Raw genomic sequence first — 19,268 nt, 5'->3', positions numbered from 1 at the left:
TGGCAGAGGCAGCATCGGATTTCCACTTACTGGTTAGGGTTTTTGCTAGGTCTCTATGTGTGATTTTTAGGCAAAAAATCCCACTGCTACTTACACTGTTGGCAAAAATTACTACAACATTATATAAATATAGTTGGCTTATTTACAGTTTCACTATGTACTTCATTTTCTGATACAACATAAATGGAAATGAGTGTCTTAAAAATTACATGGTAAACTGCTGTGATATATCATGTTGTAAACCACCCATAAGAAGGAGGATGCTTGTTTGCTTTTCTGAAGATTGAGACTAGTGTTTGAAGAATTGTCTATTTTTTTATACATTAGATATTGTTAAACTCTTTATATACAAATGTATATACACATATCCATCCTATATATGTAGACATATTCCTCTGTTACTTAAATTTCCAAGAATTCTTTAGACCAAATAGGCCAGTGAGCAGTTTCCTTGTAAACTCTACAAGGCATTCAGATGTCATGCAGAGGACAGCACTGCATTGTCTCTCTCCTATAGGGTGAATGTTTTACAAAGTTCTATTGCCAAATTTTTGCCAATAGAATAATAAATTCTGGTAAAACTCAATGTAACCTCGTTTGTAGATAGCAGCTAATCAGATCCATGATGTTGCTAGTAATCACCAAACCTGTTCAGCCAAGGTGTTATGAATACATTTTTCAGCATATGTTTACAATCCAAAAGGAATTACTTCAATTCCACGGTATTACAATCCTCATGGAGTTTACAGCTATTTTCTGTTATTCCATGTGATCGCCTACTACTGTTTCTTGTAACTCAGAATAGTGGCATTAATACTAACTTAATTGTAAATATCACATATGAACAGTCTTGCTGGCAATGATTATTGCCTTCCTTTTTGAAATGCAAATAGTCTTTAGGAAAGATGTTATGCGGTGATATCAGCAGGGAGGTGTTGGTGAACTTGGGCAGGAGAATGCAACTTCCTAACATTTCACAACTCCCAAAACCAGAGGGAGGCAGATGAGCTGAAGTAGAGCGTAAGGGCAACCTTACAGCAATAAACATCATTTGGAGCATTTAGCACCATTTTTAAAAATCAGTTTGGTTTGTTTGCCTTACTTTCCTTGTGCTCATGTACTGTAGTGGTGTTTTTAACTTGCAGCACTGCCAATGAGAGATTGTTCTTTCCAACCTGACAAAATGCAACAGTAAAAAACACAACCCAAACGGCAGATCCAGCCACATTCAGAGTGATAACGTTGCACATGGTCCAAACTAGAACAAGCACACAGCACAGTGCTGTTCTCTTGGTACGTAAGAAAAACTTAAGCAGACAGAGTGGGAGAGGAGGGGACGACATGTGCAAAGTCTGAGCATAAGTGATTGCGGCTTGCGGGCTTGGGTGTAATATGGGTCCTTTCTTGCTAGCCAGCCTGAAGCACTTTGTGTGTGGTCAGAAGTTGGCCTGGTGTAGAAAAGACTCTGCTCCCTGGGCTGGGGGGCTGCTGGGCTGTGGTGGGGGCCCGCTCCACGGGCTGTTTGCTCTGATTGCATTTACACCATTTCAGAGGCTTACCGCAGGCTTGGCAAAAGTAGCAGCGGAGCTTGGAAGAGAACAGTAGGCTTCACTCTGTAACACTGGTGAAAATGTTACTGTTTTGGTCTGTGGATGCAAAATCAGTTTTGCGCGCCACCTTTGCAAGAGCACGTGGTGCATGCCTACTTTCAGCATGAATGCTGAAGCTGGCCTCCCTAGCTGTAGCTTGCATAGATTGTTTCCTCTGAATAAAAATGTTTGGAGGCATTTAGTAGTTTAAAATGAGGAGGAAAAATTAACCCCCTCAATAATTAAGGAAGGCAGGTGGGGGGAAAAGGCTAATTTAGTATGCAGGGATTAGGAATATGACAAATAGCTGGTGAATTTGCTCAAGGAATCTGATGTTAGCATAATTTGCAAAAAAGCAGGAGGGGAAAGCAAAGAAGGCTATGTGTGGGATAATGATATTGTCTGCATTTTTACAAACTTTATCTGAAAAGAGAAGGTTTTGTAATTTCCCGGCGCAGACCTCTGGGATGGTTCTTGGCATTAGCTGCTGTAACTGAAATACAAGTGCTGAACTACAACCGTTTGGCGGTAAGGTGACTCAAAAGGCAGTTTGTTAAAGAATTGTCATAGTGATGTAGAAAAAGAAATCTAAGAGCTGTAGTAATAGTTAAGCAGATTTCCAAATCAGGCATTTCTGTCATTGAAATTTGAAGTATTTTGTGTTTTGCTAAAAGTAGCAGCACTTGGGCTCTAACAAGTGTGGGGAGGAGGGGGTTGGGGTTTTTTCCTTCTTTTTTTCCTTGCGTCTTTTGGCTTGCTTAGGAGATGAGTTTTATACGCTTGTTCTATGTGTTTGTCAGTAGTGAATGCTAGCAGCTGGAGAGAGAAAAAGGAGCCCTTTTAAGGATAAGCTATGTTCATGATGTAGCAGGCATCAAACAATTTAAGTGGGGACATAACTGAATTTCCTGTATACCAGAGATAATCAAATATGAGGAACACACTCAGAAACTAGAAATAGGATTTATAACTTCTTTTGCTCCTAGAACCACTCATTAAATGTTATTTGGCATGTGTGTTTGCCTTTTTTTTTTTTTTTAAGCGAGTATGTGCATTCCACTGTGACTTCTTTCAGCCTTTGTGGACAACACCACTATCTTTCTACTTTGTTGTGTTGTGTCTTGATATTTTTGTGGATCCAATCTAAAAATCTCAAGGATAATCATAAACAGAACTTCAGCATAGTGTGTATATATTCCTTCCATATGTGGAAAATCCTGTTTGTGTGGGTTCAGTCAACTCAGTAGCAATCCTGAAGAATTCTGTGAATGGTTCATTGTTCTGATGACTCCTTATTTGCTAGAGAGCATGTAAAACATCTTCGCTCTGCATAAATAAGTCATTGAATTGAATTACATTACATTAATTCCATCATTTAAAACACCTAATTGTGCGGTTTTCTCTAGAGTTTTTGTATTTTTACTAATTTTGTTGTTTTAAATCATAATTTCTATTTCAGAAATTTTCTGTGATGATAACCACTTTTATATCTGTATTGAATATAAAAGTTATAAAAATAAAGCTGTTATCCTTTCAGAAGGTAAAGAAAATCAACTTCTAATCTTTTGAGAGGCACTCCTCAAATTAAGCAATCTGTACAACAATCTGTATATGAATCACCGTTTACAGAAGTACTTTAAGATATTGTTACTTCCATGTTGGTTTATGTAATTTTCCTATGGAAGCAAGAAATCATAGGGAGTGGAATTACAAAGTCACATTATGGAGGTAAACATGATGTGACTTCTGGCAAGTTAGCACAGCCCTTACCACCTCTGAAAAGTTTCACTATTATGTTACTTGGCATCTAGTCTGAACTCGCGAGATATAAAATGGCTAGGAAGAACAGAAGTTTATCAAATGGTTTCTAAGTACAGTTTAAGAGAAAGCCTTGCCAATGTCTTGTCAATGCCGCACTTTTAATAATATTGCTGTAAGCTGGGAGAAGTCATTGTGCCTCATTTTTTATATGCATATATATATGTATATGCGTGTAAAATTCCACTAGGAAAAATAACGTTATGTTGAGATTCAGAAATACAAGTATTGTGAATTGGAAAAAAGAAGAATACAGGGAGACAAGGGTGAGCAGAATAGCTTTTTATGAAGCACAATCAATATGCTAGGACACTTCTGCCTGGAAAGAAATGGCCTAGAGAGGCAGTGGTACAAGTCAGAAGATTACAAATGGCATGGAGAAGGTAAATATGACATAATCACTCACCATCCCAGTATGAAAGCTGAAGGGTATCAAATGAAACAAGGATATTTTAGATTTTAAACTACGAAAGGAAGGGGGTTTTTTTTCATGCAGTGTGTAACTAAGCTGCAGGCGGCCTTGCCGGAGGCTTGTGGATACTGGAGGCTTAAATCGGTTCATAGAAGACTTGGACAAACTCATGGAACTGTGGTCAGTTAAGGGACGTTAAATGCAAAGACTGAATCTCTGGTTTAGAAAGTCCCTGGAAGCATGGTTTGCTGTGGTCCCTGAGAGGTCTGGGAAAATGTGGTTTAGTGCTTGCCCAGTGCTTACATTATTTCTTAGATACCTACTTTCAACCCTGTTTGGAGGCACGGTGAACCTTTTGATTTAACGTGCTGCAGCCAACTGTTAGGTATTGCAGGAATTAAGCAGAATGATTTGTGACTCTTTCCCAGACATGACAGATTTTCTTGGAGGTATTCCCAACAGGTAAATACAAGAACATTGTTGGATTCTCCTAAGATATTTTGTAGGCATCTCGTTAGTCACACACATTTTAAGTGAGATTTTAGTTTAATGTACCATTACCAGTTCTTCTTATCTTGTAGTAACATTCATACTTGAAAATTAATTTTGTGTAGAGAACTATGTGAAAAGAAAATTAGTTTTGATAGAAAAAGAAATGTTTCAGGGAAAATGCCTTGACATAAATAGCTGAGGGGGCAAGGCAGCATTCTGGTGGGGGAAGGGGTGGAAAATGTAGTCATTTCCAACTGTGTCCTTTCATTGTGGGATTGGCATCACTTAGGAGAGTAATTTTAACCTTATGGATACTTTAATTTCCTGTTCTGTTAAGTGGTAGCTGCTTAACATCCCAGTTCAGTGAACAGTGATTTTAGTTGTACTTTGGGCATCTTCTGAAAGAGTATCTAGCTGTGGAAGTACCAGAGAATTCTCAGTAGTCTTATGCATCTGAAAAGAATACTTTCAGAGCACAAGTACTTTGTACTTCCTTTTTATACCTTTGGGGAAATTTCTCCAAGTGTAATAGATCACCTAGTCTGCTCTGCTAGATTCTGTTGTTACTGTCAGACATGAAAGGTGCACCACTCTGTTTCCATTTTGCAATTTTCACAGTCAGAAAACCAGAAAATAACAAACCTTCCACTAACGGGGCTTATGAATCATTTCTGAAGTGGGTTGCGTTCTTCCATTAACAGACAAGATTTGCTTATATTCCAATTTGAATGCTTGGTAGGTAATAATGTGTTGACCAAAGCCTTCTGAAGAAAAAATTGTTCAGTAAAGCAAATGAAGAATGATTATTATGGTCTTGAGTAAAACAAAAAATACTTATGATGTGCATGCCTTCTGGACATGTGCAAATAACAAATCTACAAAAGAGAGTAAACTGTTAGATACATATTTTTCTCACCTTGTTTATTTTTTTGAATCTTTTTACTTTAAAGTAAAAGTTTACTTGCCAAATGTATTGAAAGATAATTTAGTCAGTGAAACTTAAGGGCCTAAATCATTATGAAGTTTCCCAAAAAACATAGCGTGGAAATACTGGATAGGCCCATGATAGTTATATTGTAGCTATTTAAAGATATGTATAAGTGCAGAGTTAGTTATATTTTTAAGGAGTACCATTAAAGGTGTCAATAATATATGCAAATTTGAGACTTTTTTAGCTGCACAATCAGGTGCACTGGTAGAGATGCTAGCGTCCTGAGGATGCAGATAATCCTTTTCCAGTAATAGGAACTTCGCAATTTCTGTATAAATAAAAACTAGATATATCAGCATCACTACCAAATGCCTCAGTCTGCTACTAAATTAATTTGCATTTCATTTGTGAAGATATGGCAGAAATTCTGTTCTTTGTAAAACCGTTATTCATTCAGACTTGAACTCTTTGAGCTTTGATATTTCACGTGTCTTTTTTCTAGACTTCTGTTTCACGACCAACTATTGTTTGCTATTAGTTTCTGATAAGCAATAACAACAGCTTTGGCAGAGACAACAGTAATGAAGTTCTTAAACTTTAGGCCAAGTAGCTTCTATCTTAGAGAAGCAATATTTTTGCAAGTCTTCTAATCAGCCTTGAACAACATTACATAGTTTTAAAGTATTGGTATAAATTATAAGTTCATTAAAAAGTAATGTTCCCTAAGCAAGAATTACATCACTTATTGTTCAAACTTTTTCTGTTAGTTCAGTCTACCTCAGTATTCTCTGCCATAACTATTTAAAATGCAAAGTTATTTAAACAGTCTAAGGCATTTTAAGTTGATCATAGCTTCAACTTGAATGTCTATATGATAGTCAAGTTAAATGTATTTAAAATACTGATTTTGTTTTGTGTTCCTTACAGGTGCATTCTGCTCCCTCTCTTGGGAATGAAGCCCCCTCAGCAGAGCCTCTTCGTCCTTGTAGATTCAGTTGATGAGGGCTGTAATGTTTCTGAGGGTGAACAGACTTCTACAAGTTTATCTGGAACAATAGCGGAGCTTTTAGCTGGCCACTTTGAGTTCTTCCCTCCCTGGCTGCTCCTCCTGTGTTCTGCCCGCAAGCAGAGTAAAGCTGTTACAAAAATGTTTACAGGTGAGTACAGAACATAGGAAGTGTTTGCTACCTCTGCCTGTAACTAGGATATACTATTTACAAGACCCTTGGTGATGGTTGAAAGTACCAATGCGTGCTTAGTTCTGAAAAATGACAATCACAAAAATGGTAATGCTAAAAAACACACATTCCTGTTTACTGAAGACTATAGAGAGCTTAAATTGGCCAAGTATTTTAGAGGTAAATTATGTCTTTGCAATATATCTGCAAAGAATATGGCTGCTTTGAGTTTTTCTCTTGCTTTACTAGTTTTAAAAAGCTTTGAAACGGTGTAGGTGATGTGCAAGTACATAAGTATGTCGGCTGCATACACCCATTCCTTACAACCTCAAAAGATTTTTTTTCATCTGCCATTAAAATCTCTCCCCTTCTTTTCAGAAAGTGGGGAATAATCTTTGAAGGTGGAACTTGAGAGGGGAACAATGCAGATGGGGATTCTTGGAGCATACTTTTGGCAAAGGTTGCACAGTAAAAAAATTCTTTACAGCTTCTTCATCCAGGCTTTACTGTGTCATGAGAACATTTCTTCACTGTAATGACATTGTTACTGGAAGTTCTCTGAAATTTAATAAAGGGCAATATCTAGACTGGATTCCAGGCCTATGTATAAAGCCTGTGTGTATTACAGACACAATTAGGACAAAAATGTGATTATAGAACATAGACCCATAGGCTTGCTCGTTTCCACAGTAGCAAAAGGTCAATGGGATAATTGCATTTTGGAATGAAGTACTGTATTAATCAGTGGCAGACATGAAGATTGGTGTTTGGGAGTATGTGAGAACTAAAGGAAACTTTGGGGTAGCTTCACAGGGCTCCTTTGGACATTCATATGGGAATAGTTTTGTCAAAGCTTGGCTGATTAGATACATTGTCATTGCCAAAAAACCAGACAAAACTTTCTTCAGAGCAGTTTTATTTCCTTTCCACTGAATCATGTAATCTTTCAGACTAGTCCTAAAAAATTGCTGTTGTCTTCTAAGTATGTTTCCAGATGGAATTCCTGACAGGAAAAATCAGCAGAACTAATGGATATGCCTTTAAAATAAATTTAATTTGAATGAGTTAATTTCTCATTTCCACAGAGAATGACCTGATGAATAGCATAAAGGAAGTTGCTTTGTGATATTATAATCCCATCTTCACTGTGGAAAAGGTACAGCAAAGAACGAATGAATCCCAAAATAATTGGATACAAATTGAGAGGACATTTTAGGGTCTATTTGGAGGAAGTGCTGTTTTATGCACTATGAAAGAAAATTGTGACATTACAGCCATCGTGATGGCTGCCCACTTAATACACTGTTGAATGATTTTCCTGTTTACAGCCAATATTCAAGTCTGTGAAAGCTATAGTGAGGATGTGAGGAGCATGGCTGAAGTTTCTGTTAACTTCAGATACATTGCAACTTTGTGTTGTAAAACTTAATATAATGTTGATTTATTTACTGGTTCTACCCTGAAAAGGATAGACTGTCATTATCACTTTGACTGGGGCAAACTCTTCTCCTTTGTGGTATTTGAATGTTTACTTTTAGTCAAGCCAATTTATAAAGCTATTTAATTGGTGAGCAGGCAGAATTCAAGATCAACGATAAGTATTTTTTGCACTCGTGACTGAAGAAATAAATCACGTATAACGTGCACTGCACTCTGAGACATTATTGTACTGAAATTCTAATACTTCCAATTTCCCAGCAAATAAATGTTTGCAACCATAATGATAATATAATCACTGTACATTTTCTTCAAATGTGTTTCTTTAATTTGGACCCCCAAAAAAACAGTTTCACTGTAATTTAGTAAAATAGATTGGAATCCTTTTAGGATTATTTTAGGAAAACACATCCCATCTGTAGTTTTTTCTGCTAAAAATTTTAGAGTACGATACGAAATATATATTTACCAATATTAATTAGTTTACAATCAGTTTATATCAGTTTTCACTTTAAATTTTCATGCAGTGAAAACTTCCTCCAGATATCTGCTGAAATGAGAACTAAACCTGTTTGTCAGAAAGTGTTATCAATGAGTGGAAACAAGATTGCTGCAGCAGCCTGGTCCTGAGAGACTTCTGCAAGCATCTCCCAGGCCAAAAATAGTGATGACGTGGAGGAGAGAGTCCAGTCTTTCTCATCCACTGTCATCGTGCTGCTGCCAGTGGTGAATACATCATCCCTACCACTCTTAAGAATGAGAAAAGGAGGAGGGGTGTTTATCCTCACCCTCTTTGTTTCTTCACTTTTGTTAGTGACTTATTTATGAAAGTTGAATAGTTGTGCCTGCATCTGCTGCAGCTTGTGTTCTGGGCCCTTCTGTATTCCCAGATTCTGTAGTAGTAGCACAGTGTGCTACAGATTTTTCCCCTTACTCAGATTCTCAGCTTTCATTAATTAATTAAAAAAAAAAAAAAAAAAGTTTTGCCTCTTGTGGCTGCAGAGACAACCTCAAAAATATGAACCAAATGTAAAATGATGCCTGCATGAGTCTGCGGTCACCCTCCACAGTGAGCAAAAGCCAGTCAATTGAGTAAAAAAGGAGAACAGATAATGCATGTCCTCCTGCCTTCTTTTACATGTGTATTGTCACCAACTGCCACATCATGCCTGTTCATTTTTTCTTACGGACCCTATATATAACAATTCTCTGTCTTGTGCCCATAATTATCCACATGATCTCCCACATCATCATTTGCTCTTATTTGGCTACAAGTATGGACAGTCAAGCAGCTACATTAAACACAGTCTTTCCAGTCTTTGTGTTATAATATTGGAAGTTTCCTTGTATTTCTAAATAACTGAAAAAGCCCTCTAACCCAGAAGTGGCACAGAACTTAGAGGGGTTTTTTATGCTTCAGCTAATTAGCTAATAAAAATGCTTCTTCTAAAATGAGGCTAAATCTTGAAAGCATAGCAGTTCTTACAAAACTAAATTCCTTTTTTAAAGATCCATCGCGTTAGTTTAAAAACTTTAGGCATCTTAAAATTAGGCATTTTTATTTAGATAAGTTTGAGTAAAAAGCAGGTAATTTCTCATTAACATTAGAAAGGTAAATGGACAAAAGTGCATATGTACAAATGCTCTATTTATTCATTTAAAGAGGGTTTTTTTAATAGGTATTTGCTTAATTTCTTCTTTTTTTGCTGCACACATAAACCAAATATCTCTGGCATCTGGCTTGATTATACCCCTCAATTAAACACTGACATTCTTCATCCAAAGAATTCCTTCTCATGCGTGAGGCATGAGTGCAGCAGTGTGGTACAAACCATGCAGATGTCACCTCTTGAGAGCTGTAGTTTCCATAAATTCAACGTTAGATACTGGAAAGATACTGGAAACCACAATAAAAAGAATCAAAAGTGGATGTGAAAGGTTTCACTTTAGCCTCAGAGGCAGCTTAAGCTCCATTCACCCAGTTACCCGTAGGCAAAAGCAGACAATCTGTCATTCATTTTTCACTCATCCTTTTATCTATCATTCAGTTCCAGACAGCCAGATATTATTAAGAGCTGATATTTATCCAAATTTATTCTGGATTAGAAATCTTGGGAGCATAAACCTTTCTCAAATTTCTGCTATTTGCTGGTTCTGGTCTGAATAGATGTGGAGGGTTGTTTTTCTTGTAGCCTTTCCTAAAATTAAAAATTAAGCAAAAATGTGAAAAATGTAGCGAAATATATCACAACCCACCTTCTCTGTACCCAGAAAACTCACACTGTTTGATAATTGAAGCTCCTCAGGGAGTTTTTATTGCTGAATCCCCAAATCGAATCAGTTACCTGATTTGGAACTGAACCTTTTCTCATTAGCTGCCATTTCAGAAAATAAATGGTATGAGATCGCTTTGAAAAAGAAAATCTAAGTTGTCCTCTAATTTTTCATTATAGGTTGGAATTTATTTGGGTGGTTTCATGTTACTTTAAAGTCTTTATAGGAGTCAGATTTTCACTATAAAAGATAATTTTTATATGTTTATGTAGTTGTAAAATTTACTTCTATAATAGTAAAGCTTTGGAAAAGTTTGTTTTGGTTTGGGTTTGGGAAAAAAAAGTTCTTTAGAAGGCTTGGGAAATAAACTGGGAGCTTTTAATTACTGTTTTCTTCTCATTACCACTTTCTTCTGATTACCACTTTGAAAACATGATAGTAGGGAATTTTGTATTTCCTAGTAAAAAGTCGTGTGTGAGTTCTGAACTTACATGCTTTGTAATTAAAGAGGGAAGACTAAATTGTTTTAAATGAACCATTACCTGTAAATCTAACTAAATAAACTTCTCTGCAGTGACAGGGACCAGTGTGAGCAGCAGATTTCAGCCTCAGTGTCTCTTAGCATCCTGGGGTAGATGCAGTGAAATTTGTAATGCATAGTATACTGTAAACGCACCAGAAAGCTTAGTGTGCAGCTTGAGTTTTCAGGTGCATTTTACTCTGCTGGATATGTTACTCTTTTTGAGCAGGTGTGCATAAATGGCCATAGAAATACCTAATTTAATATATGCTTAGATCAGCAGTTTAAATTATTAATGCCAAAACATTGCCATGTTTTTAATCATTCAGATTACTTCAAAGTTAACAATTCAGTTAAATATATTAAAATGTATTTAAAACTTTTGTAATTTACTTATGTAAGTGTATTTAAAAATATGAAAGTAGAAGGATATTTTTAAGTTTTTACTGGAACCTGCTAGTTAATAGCTTATTTTTTATTATTAAAGTTTGAAAAGGTTGACATACTGTAAAAGTATTTATATATCCAAGATAGTACTTTTTTTTTTTCCTTTGAATGACCCTAGATCTTGCCAAGAAATACATTTGGAACTGATTTGTTTTCAGAACTGCCAGGAATTTAATAAATCAGGAAAATCCATATTGGAGCTCCCATTGGGTTGAAAGTGATCGTAAGAAAAATTTTAACAATGCAAAAAAGCAGGGTCGTGGGACTGCAAGTTCTGTCTACTGCACTCCTGTTTTGCTGAGCTTAAGTAGTTCATGGGAATGCGTCTGAAACAAAATGAGCTTTCTCTTAATGTTTTGGTGCTTCTTGTCCATGAAAGTGACTTATTGTGTCTGGTATGGTTGAAAAGCAAGTTTGCAGGATCTTTGTTTGGAAATGTAAAATGACCTCATTTAGATAGATGTTTGGGAAAAAAAAACAGGGCTTTGTTTCCCTCCTTCAAGCTAGCAACAAGAATTTGAGATTAAAAAAAAAAAAAAATAGTTCTATCTATAAGGCCTTTCTTGAATTATTTGCTTATTATACTATGGCATGGTGCAGTGGTTAAAATTAACAACCTATTTCTGTTCGAAAGTCTGTTACAATGGCAGTTTGTTAATTCCAGCCCCCTAGAGAGCATATCATCCCTGAAATGTGTAGAGATCTGTATGAGTGTAGTCTGCTCCTTGCTTTACAAACTTGTCTTCAGATATGTTATATAGGATCTCATTAACAAGGAATATTTGGAAATATTGCAAAAGAAAAGAAACAATTTAGCTTCTGTGAACATGCAGCCAGTCAAATTGTTTAAATTACTGACTTCTGGAATATTCATTGCTCTGAAGTCTTCTGAAATTTATTTGCTTGGCTGAAGTGCTTAGACATTTGGTATGTCTCAGGTAAGTACAGAGTAGGATACTATTTTTAACCCTAATATGGAACAAGGTAATGATACAGCCTCATTTAAAGGGAAAAAAACCACAAACCAAACACACAAACCCTTCCTTTTTAAATTTTATTTGTTCACTTTCTACCCCTTTTTGGGAAGCAAAAAGAAAATTGATATTCGAAGAACATTGCAAGATAAGCAAAAGCCTTTTGCTTTTGAAGCACACATACAGGGACTGAGATGCTTAAACAGTTATCAGTCTGCAAGTTTTCCTGCAAAGGCTGGGAGTCAACGGAGGTGAAGTGTAGTCATTAGTCAAGCAACACTGAACATTAGCTGAAATCTCAGGATTGCTGTCATGTGAGTCAATCAGGGGTTTTCTCGTTGCGGGGGAAATGAAATCAAAGACTGTAAAAACTGAAAAAACACTTGAGTCATTTAAAAATAAAAATAACTTACATATGCAGATACATATTGGAAGGAAAGATGTGGGCATGGGATTAATGTGAGAGACCGGGGGTGTTGTGAGCAGTGTCACTTATGACTGAACACACTGAGAAGGAGTTTGCAGAGCTCTGTACCTATTCTCTTTCAGCCAAGTGAGAGGTACAAATCTGTGCTAGGAGAAGCAGAGAGGTTCAAAGAACAGGTGAGTGAATGCAGTGGTTGCATTTGCTCTGAATTGAGCAAAACAGCTGTTCCCTGCACACATGAGACAACCAAAGGGACACTTGTATCCGATTACAGATCTGCGTATGCATACGACTGTGAACGCATGCACCAAGCAATGCTCTGTTTTTAATGCCTCTGTTTTCACTTCTGTATCTTCTGAGGGATCATGACTTAGAAATAGCATTTCACTTGAAGTGGAAGCTTGGGACCTGCAGAATCACAGGGCACTGTCTGTTCTTACTCAGCAAAGTTTCTTATTTGGCTTATGTGCAAGAATTAAGGGCTTCACAAAGTTACATATGGAATATTTTAATCAAATACAAGTAAATTGATGAATTATGCCATTCTGCAGGTCAGGTTTGGACATTACTTGTAGTTGTGACAAATTATGGTGAATAAAGATGGTTCTGTGTTTCTTGTGAGAGAAAAAAAATGCCTCTGTGGAATGGAGAAGGATCCCCCCAAAATAATAATTTTCTGCCTCCTGGCTTTCTCATTAAAAAAATCTTCAAGTAGGCAATATTATTAGTGTAGTCTTAGTCTGAGAAGTGACTGCAAACTGTCCTATCCAGTGATTTTATTTTGGGAGAAGCATGATTTTGTTTTGAGTATTCTATTGATTTAGTCCTGTTAGATTTCTAATGCTATCATAATCAATCAGGGAAGCAGAAATATTTTAGTAATACTGTTTGCCTCTCGTTTCTGATCTGTTGTGTTTGTCCAGTGCTTATGTAGACTAAACAATTAACAGTGTGAGCTTAATGTGACGTTCAGAGCCTCTGCTGAAGACATTTGGGAACAAAAAACACAGCTCTGTTATCAGTCAGAACAAGCTCACAGACTGAGCAGTTGATTCACAGAATGTTTAAATACAATAAAAAGAGATCTGAAAGTAACATTCTTCAGAGTCTCGCTTAAAATTATTTGTTCTGTGGAGACGGAACCAAAATCGCATTGAATGCATTGCTCTATGGCTGCTTTTCCTTCAGGATAATTTGGAGGTTAGTAACTGCTTTGGTTTGAAAAGCAAAGTTGTGGATTTTTTATGACTAGCTGAGCTGACTGTAAGGAAATATGTGCAATCTGCTACGCTGGAAGAAGAGATTACAGCCTGTCCCTGGAGAAGTGAGGTACAGTTCTGGCCTAAAACACAGTATTGTATGCGGTTTTCCCATAGCTTCCGGAAAAGTAATGTTCAAACAAGGTAAAGTGTCATTAGTCAAAGAAGGTAGGTCTTCATCAAATGCTTAACTTGGCACTACCAAAGCAAACATTTTAAATGACAGAGATAGCCATGTAGTCCATGCAACTATACGTTCATTTGGCCTCATTCTTGAGAGCCTTATGGCCACTGCGCTTGCCCTAGGGACTTCTGCGCACATGCTGCTAAGAATAGCAGTCTTTGCTTTGGGCGGGGGGGTATACATGTGCGTGTGTAGGGAGGAGATATACACAGTATACATGTATGAAATAATTTATGAAATAATTTCCCTTTTTCCTCTAAAGAGTAAACAGATGGGAAAAACAATGAGATCATATGGCTGTGAGAAAACCTGTTTCCTTATAGTGTGAGTCACCTACCAAAGAACCAGGGTGTTTGTCTAAAACTCAGTCCTTACTTGAAAAAAGTAGGTAATTTTCAGTGCACAGAGGTGTAAAGATATTTAAAACTATTTTTGAGCGTATATCTCTCTCCTATATCATAAAAGCTTTTAAAAGAAACTAAGGTGATCAAATTAGTGATTTATGTACATTTCATCATGCATATGCACCAGGTGTGAATAACCCCTTCTATAATTAATGTAATAGTTGTCTTAATCTAAATAGCTGAAAATTGTTTGGAATTCCATTGTTAACCACATTGGGGAAGGGATTATTCCTTTAATAATATAATATACTTAATATTATTTTGGTTGCAGTTCTAGTGGTTTTGCTTAGGTATTTGGTATGGTCTAATGTAGGCACACAATGCCTGATTCAAAATGATTTTTAAAATTTTCATGCATGTATTTCTTCTTACAGTAGATGATGATAAAAATGTGGCTATTATCAAAGTTCTCTGCTATTGTTATTAATTTGTGGGTGTTCCCTACCCAGACATGTCTGTCTTTTTTTTAAACACTTTTTTTAACACTGAGTTAAGTGAAACTAGATCAGAAATAATAATAATTTTCTTCCCTTTCAATAGGTTTCCGAAAAATAAGTCTGGATGATCTACGAAAGGCTTATATTGTGAAAGATGTGCAACAATATATTCTGCATCGTTTAGATAAGGAAGAAGCACTGAGACAACATCTCACAAAAGAAACTGCAGAAATGCTGAATCAGCTTCACATCAAAAGCAGCGGTTGCTTTTTGTATCTGGAACGCGTCCTAGATGGAGTTGTGGAGAATTTTATTATGTTACGAGAAATCCGTGATATTCCAGGAACGTTAAATGGCCTATACCTTTGGCTCTGTCAGAGACTTTTTGTGAGAAAACAATTTGCAAAAGTCCAGCCTATTCTTAATGTAATTCTTGCAGCCTGTAGGCCATTAACCACGACAGAATTGTATCATGCAGTGTGGACCAAAAATATGACATTGACAATGGAAGACTTTCAACGCAAATTGGACGTCCTGTCAAAAGTCCTTATAGATGGACTTGGAAATACAAAAATCTTGTTTCATTACAGTTTTGCAGAATGGTTGCTAGATGTAAAGCACTGTACACAGAAATACTTGTGTAATGCAGCAGAGGGACACAGAATGCTGGCAATGAGTTACACTTGCCGAGCGAAGGATTTAACACCATTAGAAGCTCAAGAGTTTGCATTGCATCTAATTAATTCAAATTTACAGTTAGAGACTTCAGAGCTGGCTTTGTGGATGATATGGAATGGCACACCTGTCAAAGACTCCCTGTCAACCTTAATTCCTAAAGAACAAGAAGTATTACAGCTGCTGGTAAAAGCTGGTGCTCACGTCAACAGTGAAGATGACCGCACATCTTGCATTGTTCGGCAGGCTCTGGAGAGAGAAGATTCCATTCGCACCTTGTTAGACAACGGAGCATCAGTAAACCAGTGCGATTCCAATGGGAGAACGCTCTTGGCCAATGCAGCGTACAGCGGCAATCTCGATGTCGTTAACTTACTGGTTTCAAGGGGAGCAGATTTAGAGATAGAAGATACTCATGGACAAACAGCACTTACCTTAGCTGCTCGGCAGGGACATACCAAGGTTGTCAATTGCTTGATCGGATGCGGGGCTAACGTTAATCACACTGATCACGATGGCTGGACGGCGTTGCGATCCGCAGCATGGGGTGGGCACACAGAGGTGGTGTCTGCGCTCCTTTATGCTGGAGTCAAAGTGGACTGTGCAGATGCTGATAGTCGAACGGCACTGAGAGCAGCAGCTTGGGGAGGACATGAAGATATTGTGCTGAATCTGCTTCAACATGGTGCTGAAGTTAATAAGGCTGATAATGAGGGCAGAACAGCTTTGATTGCAGCCGCATACATGGGGCATAAAGAGATCGTGGAGCACCTGCTGGATCACGGTGCAGAGGTAAACCATGAGGATGTGGATGGAAGGACTGCACTGTCTGTCGCTGCGCTTTGTGTACCAGCCAGTAAGGGACATGCCTCAGTGGTTAGCCTTCTAATTGACCGTGGTGCTGAAGTTGACCATTGTGATAAAGACGGCATGACTCCACTGCTGGTAGCTGCTTATGAAGGGCATGTAGATGTTGTTGATCTACTTCTAGAAGGAGGAGCTGATGTTGATCACACAGACAACAATGGTCGTACACCACTTCTGGCAGCAGCCTCCATGGGCCACGCTTCAGTTGTAAATACTCTCTTATTTTGGGGTGCAGCTGTTGACAGCATTGACAGTGAAGGGAGAACAGTTCTGAGCATAGCCTCTGCACAAGGCAATGTTGAAGTAGTTCGGACTCTGCTGGACAGGGGTCTAGATGAAAATCATAGAGATGATGCAGGCTGGACACCTTTGCATATGGCAGCTTTTGAAGGTCACAGGTTGATATGTGAAGCTCTTATAGAACAAGGTGCTAGAACAAATGAAATAGATAATGATGGACGTATACCTTTCATATTAGCTGCACAAGAAGGTCACTATGATTGTGTGCAGATATTACTGGAAAATAAATCCAACATTGATCAGAGAGGCTATGATGGGAGAAATGCTCTCCGGGTTGCTGCTTTAGAAGGTCACAGAGATATAGTTGAACTACTGCTCAGCCATGGAGCAGACATAAACTACAAAGATGCTGATGGCCGGCCAACACTTTATATCTTAGCATTAGAAAACCAGCTTACGATGGCTGAGTATTTTTTAGAAAATGGTGCAAACGTAGAAGCAAGCGATGCTGAAGGAAGAACAGCACTCCATGTTTCCTGCTGGCAGGGCCATTTGGAGATGGTACAGGTGCTGATAACATACCATGCTGATGTGAATGCTGCAGATAATGAGAAGAGATCTGCTTTGCAGTCTGCTGCATGGCAAGGTCACGTGAAGGTAGTGCAGCTTCTCATTGAGCATGGAGCTCTGGTTGACCATACATGTAATCAAGGTGCTACTGGACTCTGCATTGCAGCCCAAGAAGGGCACATTGATGTTGTCCAGATATTACTGGAGCATGGTGCTGATCCAAATCATGCCGACCAGTTTGGGCGCACTGCTATGCGTGTTGCAGCTAAAAATGGACACTCTCAGATTATTAAATTACTGGAAAAATACGGTGCGTCTACTCTGAATGGTTGCACTCCATCTCCAGTCCACACAATGGAGCAAAAACCCTTACAGTCAGTCTCCTCTAAAATGCAGTCATTAACAATGAAGTCAAATAGTTCAGGGAGTACTGGCGGAGATATGCAGCCTAGTATGCGTGGCTTATCTAATGGGCCTGCTCATGCCTTTAGTTCTCCTTCAGAGTCACCTGATTCTACGGTTGACCGTCAGAAGTCATCTTTATCAAATAATTCCCTGAAGAGTTCCAAAAATTCTTCTCTCCGCACCACGTCGTCAACTGCGACTGCTCAGACAGTACCCATTGATAGTTTCCACAGCCTGTCATTCACAGAGCAAATACAGCAGCATTCCCTGCCACGCAGCAAAAGTAGGCAGTCTATTGTTTCTCCTTCTTCCACAACTCACTCCCTAAGTCAAAATCATAATTCACCAAGTAGTGAATTTGAATGGAGCCAAGTAAAACCTAGTTTGAAATCAACTAAAGCTAACAAAGGGGGGAAAACGGACAACTCCAGCAAATCAGGGTCAGCTGGAAAAAAGATAAAACAAAGTAGTTCCTCCCAACCAAAAGTGCTAGAGTATGAAATGACTCAGTTTGATAAACGAGTACCTATTGCCAAATCTGGGACAAGTGTGCCACTTAAATCAATGCCGGTGGAGCCGCAGTGCAAAATTTTGATCCCGCCAGCTCAGCAAGAAGTTGGTCGTTCTCAGCAACAGTTCCTGATTCACCAACAGAGTGGTGAACAGAAGAAGAGAAATGGAATTATGACGAATCCAAATTACCATCTTCAGAGCAATCAGGTTTTTCTCGGTAGGGTTTCTGTCCCACGAACAGTGCAGGATAGAGGGCATCAGGAAGTTCTGGAAGGCTATCCTCCCGCAGAGACAGAACTCAGCCTTAAGCAAGCCTTAAAACTTCAGATTGAAGGTAGTGACCCAAGTTTCAACTACAAGAAGGAAACGCCATTATAAAAGGTAACCTATCCGGTCACAAAGGAAGCAAATACGTGTATTTCATCATGGGCACTTTAAATATGCTAGAATTACGTTTCATTGTTGTTTATCGTCATAATTGCTTTCTTAATGAAAACCATGAATGTTAAAATCTTAACCTGGCAAGTATTTGTTTTGCTGTCATTTAAAAGCATCAGCCATAGAGGAATTGGATCACTGTCATATTTTCTGTTGAATTCTGATTGCTTAAATCGTACCCCACTGTGACTGAATAAAACGGCGAGTTTCATGTAGCATTGATCTGGAATTTTCTTCTCAAACATAAGGACAGCTGGGAATTTTAATATGTGGTATTTTCAGATGCAGTAATTATTTTATTACTTACAAAAATACTTTTCAGGAAGCTTCTAAAGATTCTTGTAAGTTACAGGCAACCACTTTCGTGACTTTGGATTTTAAATGTGAAATCTCAGTAGCATAATTATCTACAAATTAAAAAGTTAAAATACCACAGTAAAGCTTTGATTTTATATTTCTGTTACTGTCAAGGTAACCCTCCTATAAAAGAGATGGCATTCCTCAGAGCAAGATTGCAATCTATGTTATGGTACCAATTTTCTGACCATTGTGTAGTTCTTAGTCAGTGGAGTTCATTTAGATTTCTCACTTTCTCTCCCATACTGAATTTTAAGCTGAAGAAGGATTTTTATATAGCTTCTTCAGACCTGAATTGTCAGTGAGTCAGCTAAAATAGAACTATTTTTCTCCCTCTTCCTGATGAGGTTCATCTTTTTTAGGGTATTGAGAATGTGTTAATAATTAATATATATTCTATTTGAATTTCAAAGAAGCACC

The 19,268-nt window shown here is 37.8% G+C and overlaps 1 protein-coding gene across 1 annotated transcript in view; it reads left to right on the top strand.

Moving 5' to 3' along the window:
* Positions 1-19,268, top strand: part of ANKRD50 (ankyrin repeat domain containing 50) — a 43,279-nt gene that overhangs the window by 19,515 nt on the left and 4,496 nt on the right. The window contains exons 3-4 of the mRNA XM_074823618.1: positions 6,170-6,399; positions 14,887-18,434. Of these exons, the coding sequence (XP_074679719.1) occupies positions 6,170-6,399; positions 14,887-18,431 (3,775 nt within the window). The 3' untranslated portion in view covers positions 18,432-18,434. The remainder of the gene's footprint in view (positions 1-6,169; positions 6,400-14,886; positions 18,435-19,268) is intronic.

This window comes from Strix aluco, chromosome 4 (genome assembly GCF_031877795.1).
Source record: "Strix aluco isolate bStrAlu1 chromosome 4, bStrAlu1.hap1, whole genome shotgun sequence".
NCBI classification, from domain to species: domain Eukaryota; kingdom Metazoa; phylum Chordata; class Aves; order Strigiformes; family Strigidae; genus Strix; species Strix aluco.
Note: the sequence above shows the minus strand (reverse complement) of the source record. Positions and strands in the feature narration are given on the sequence as shown.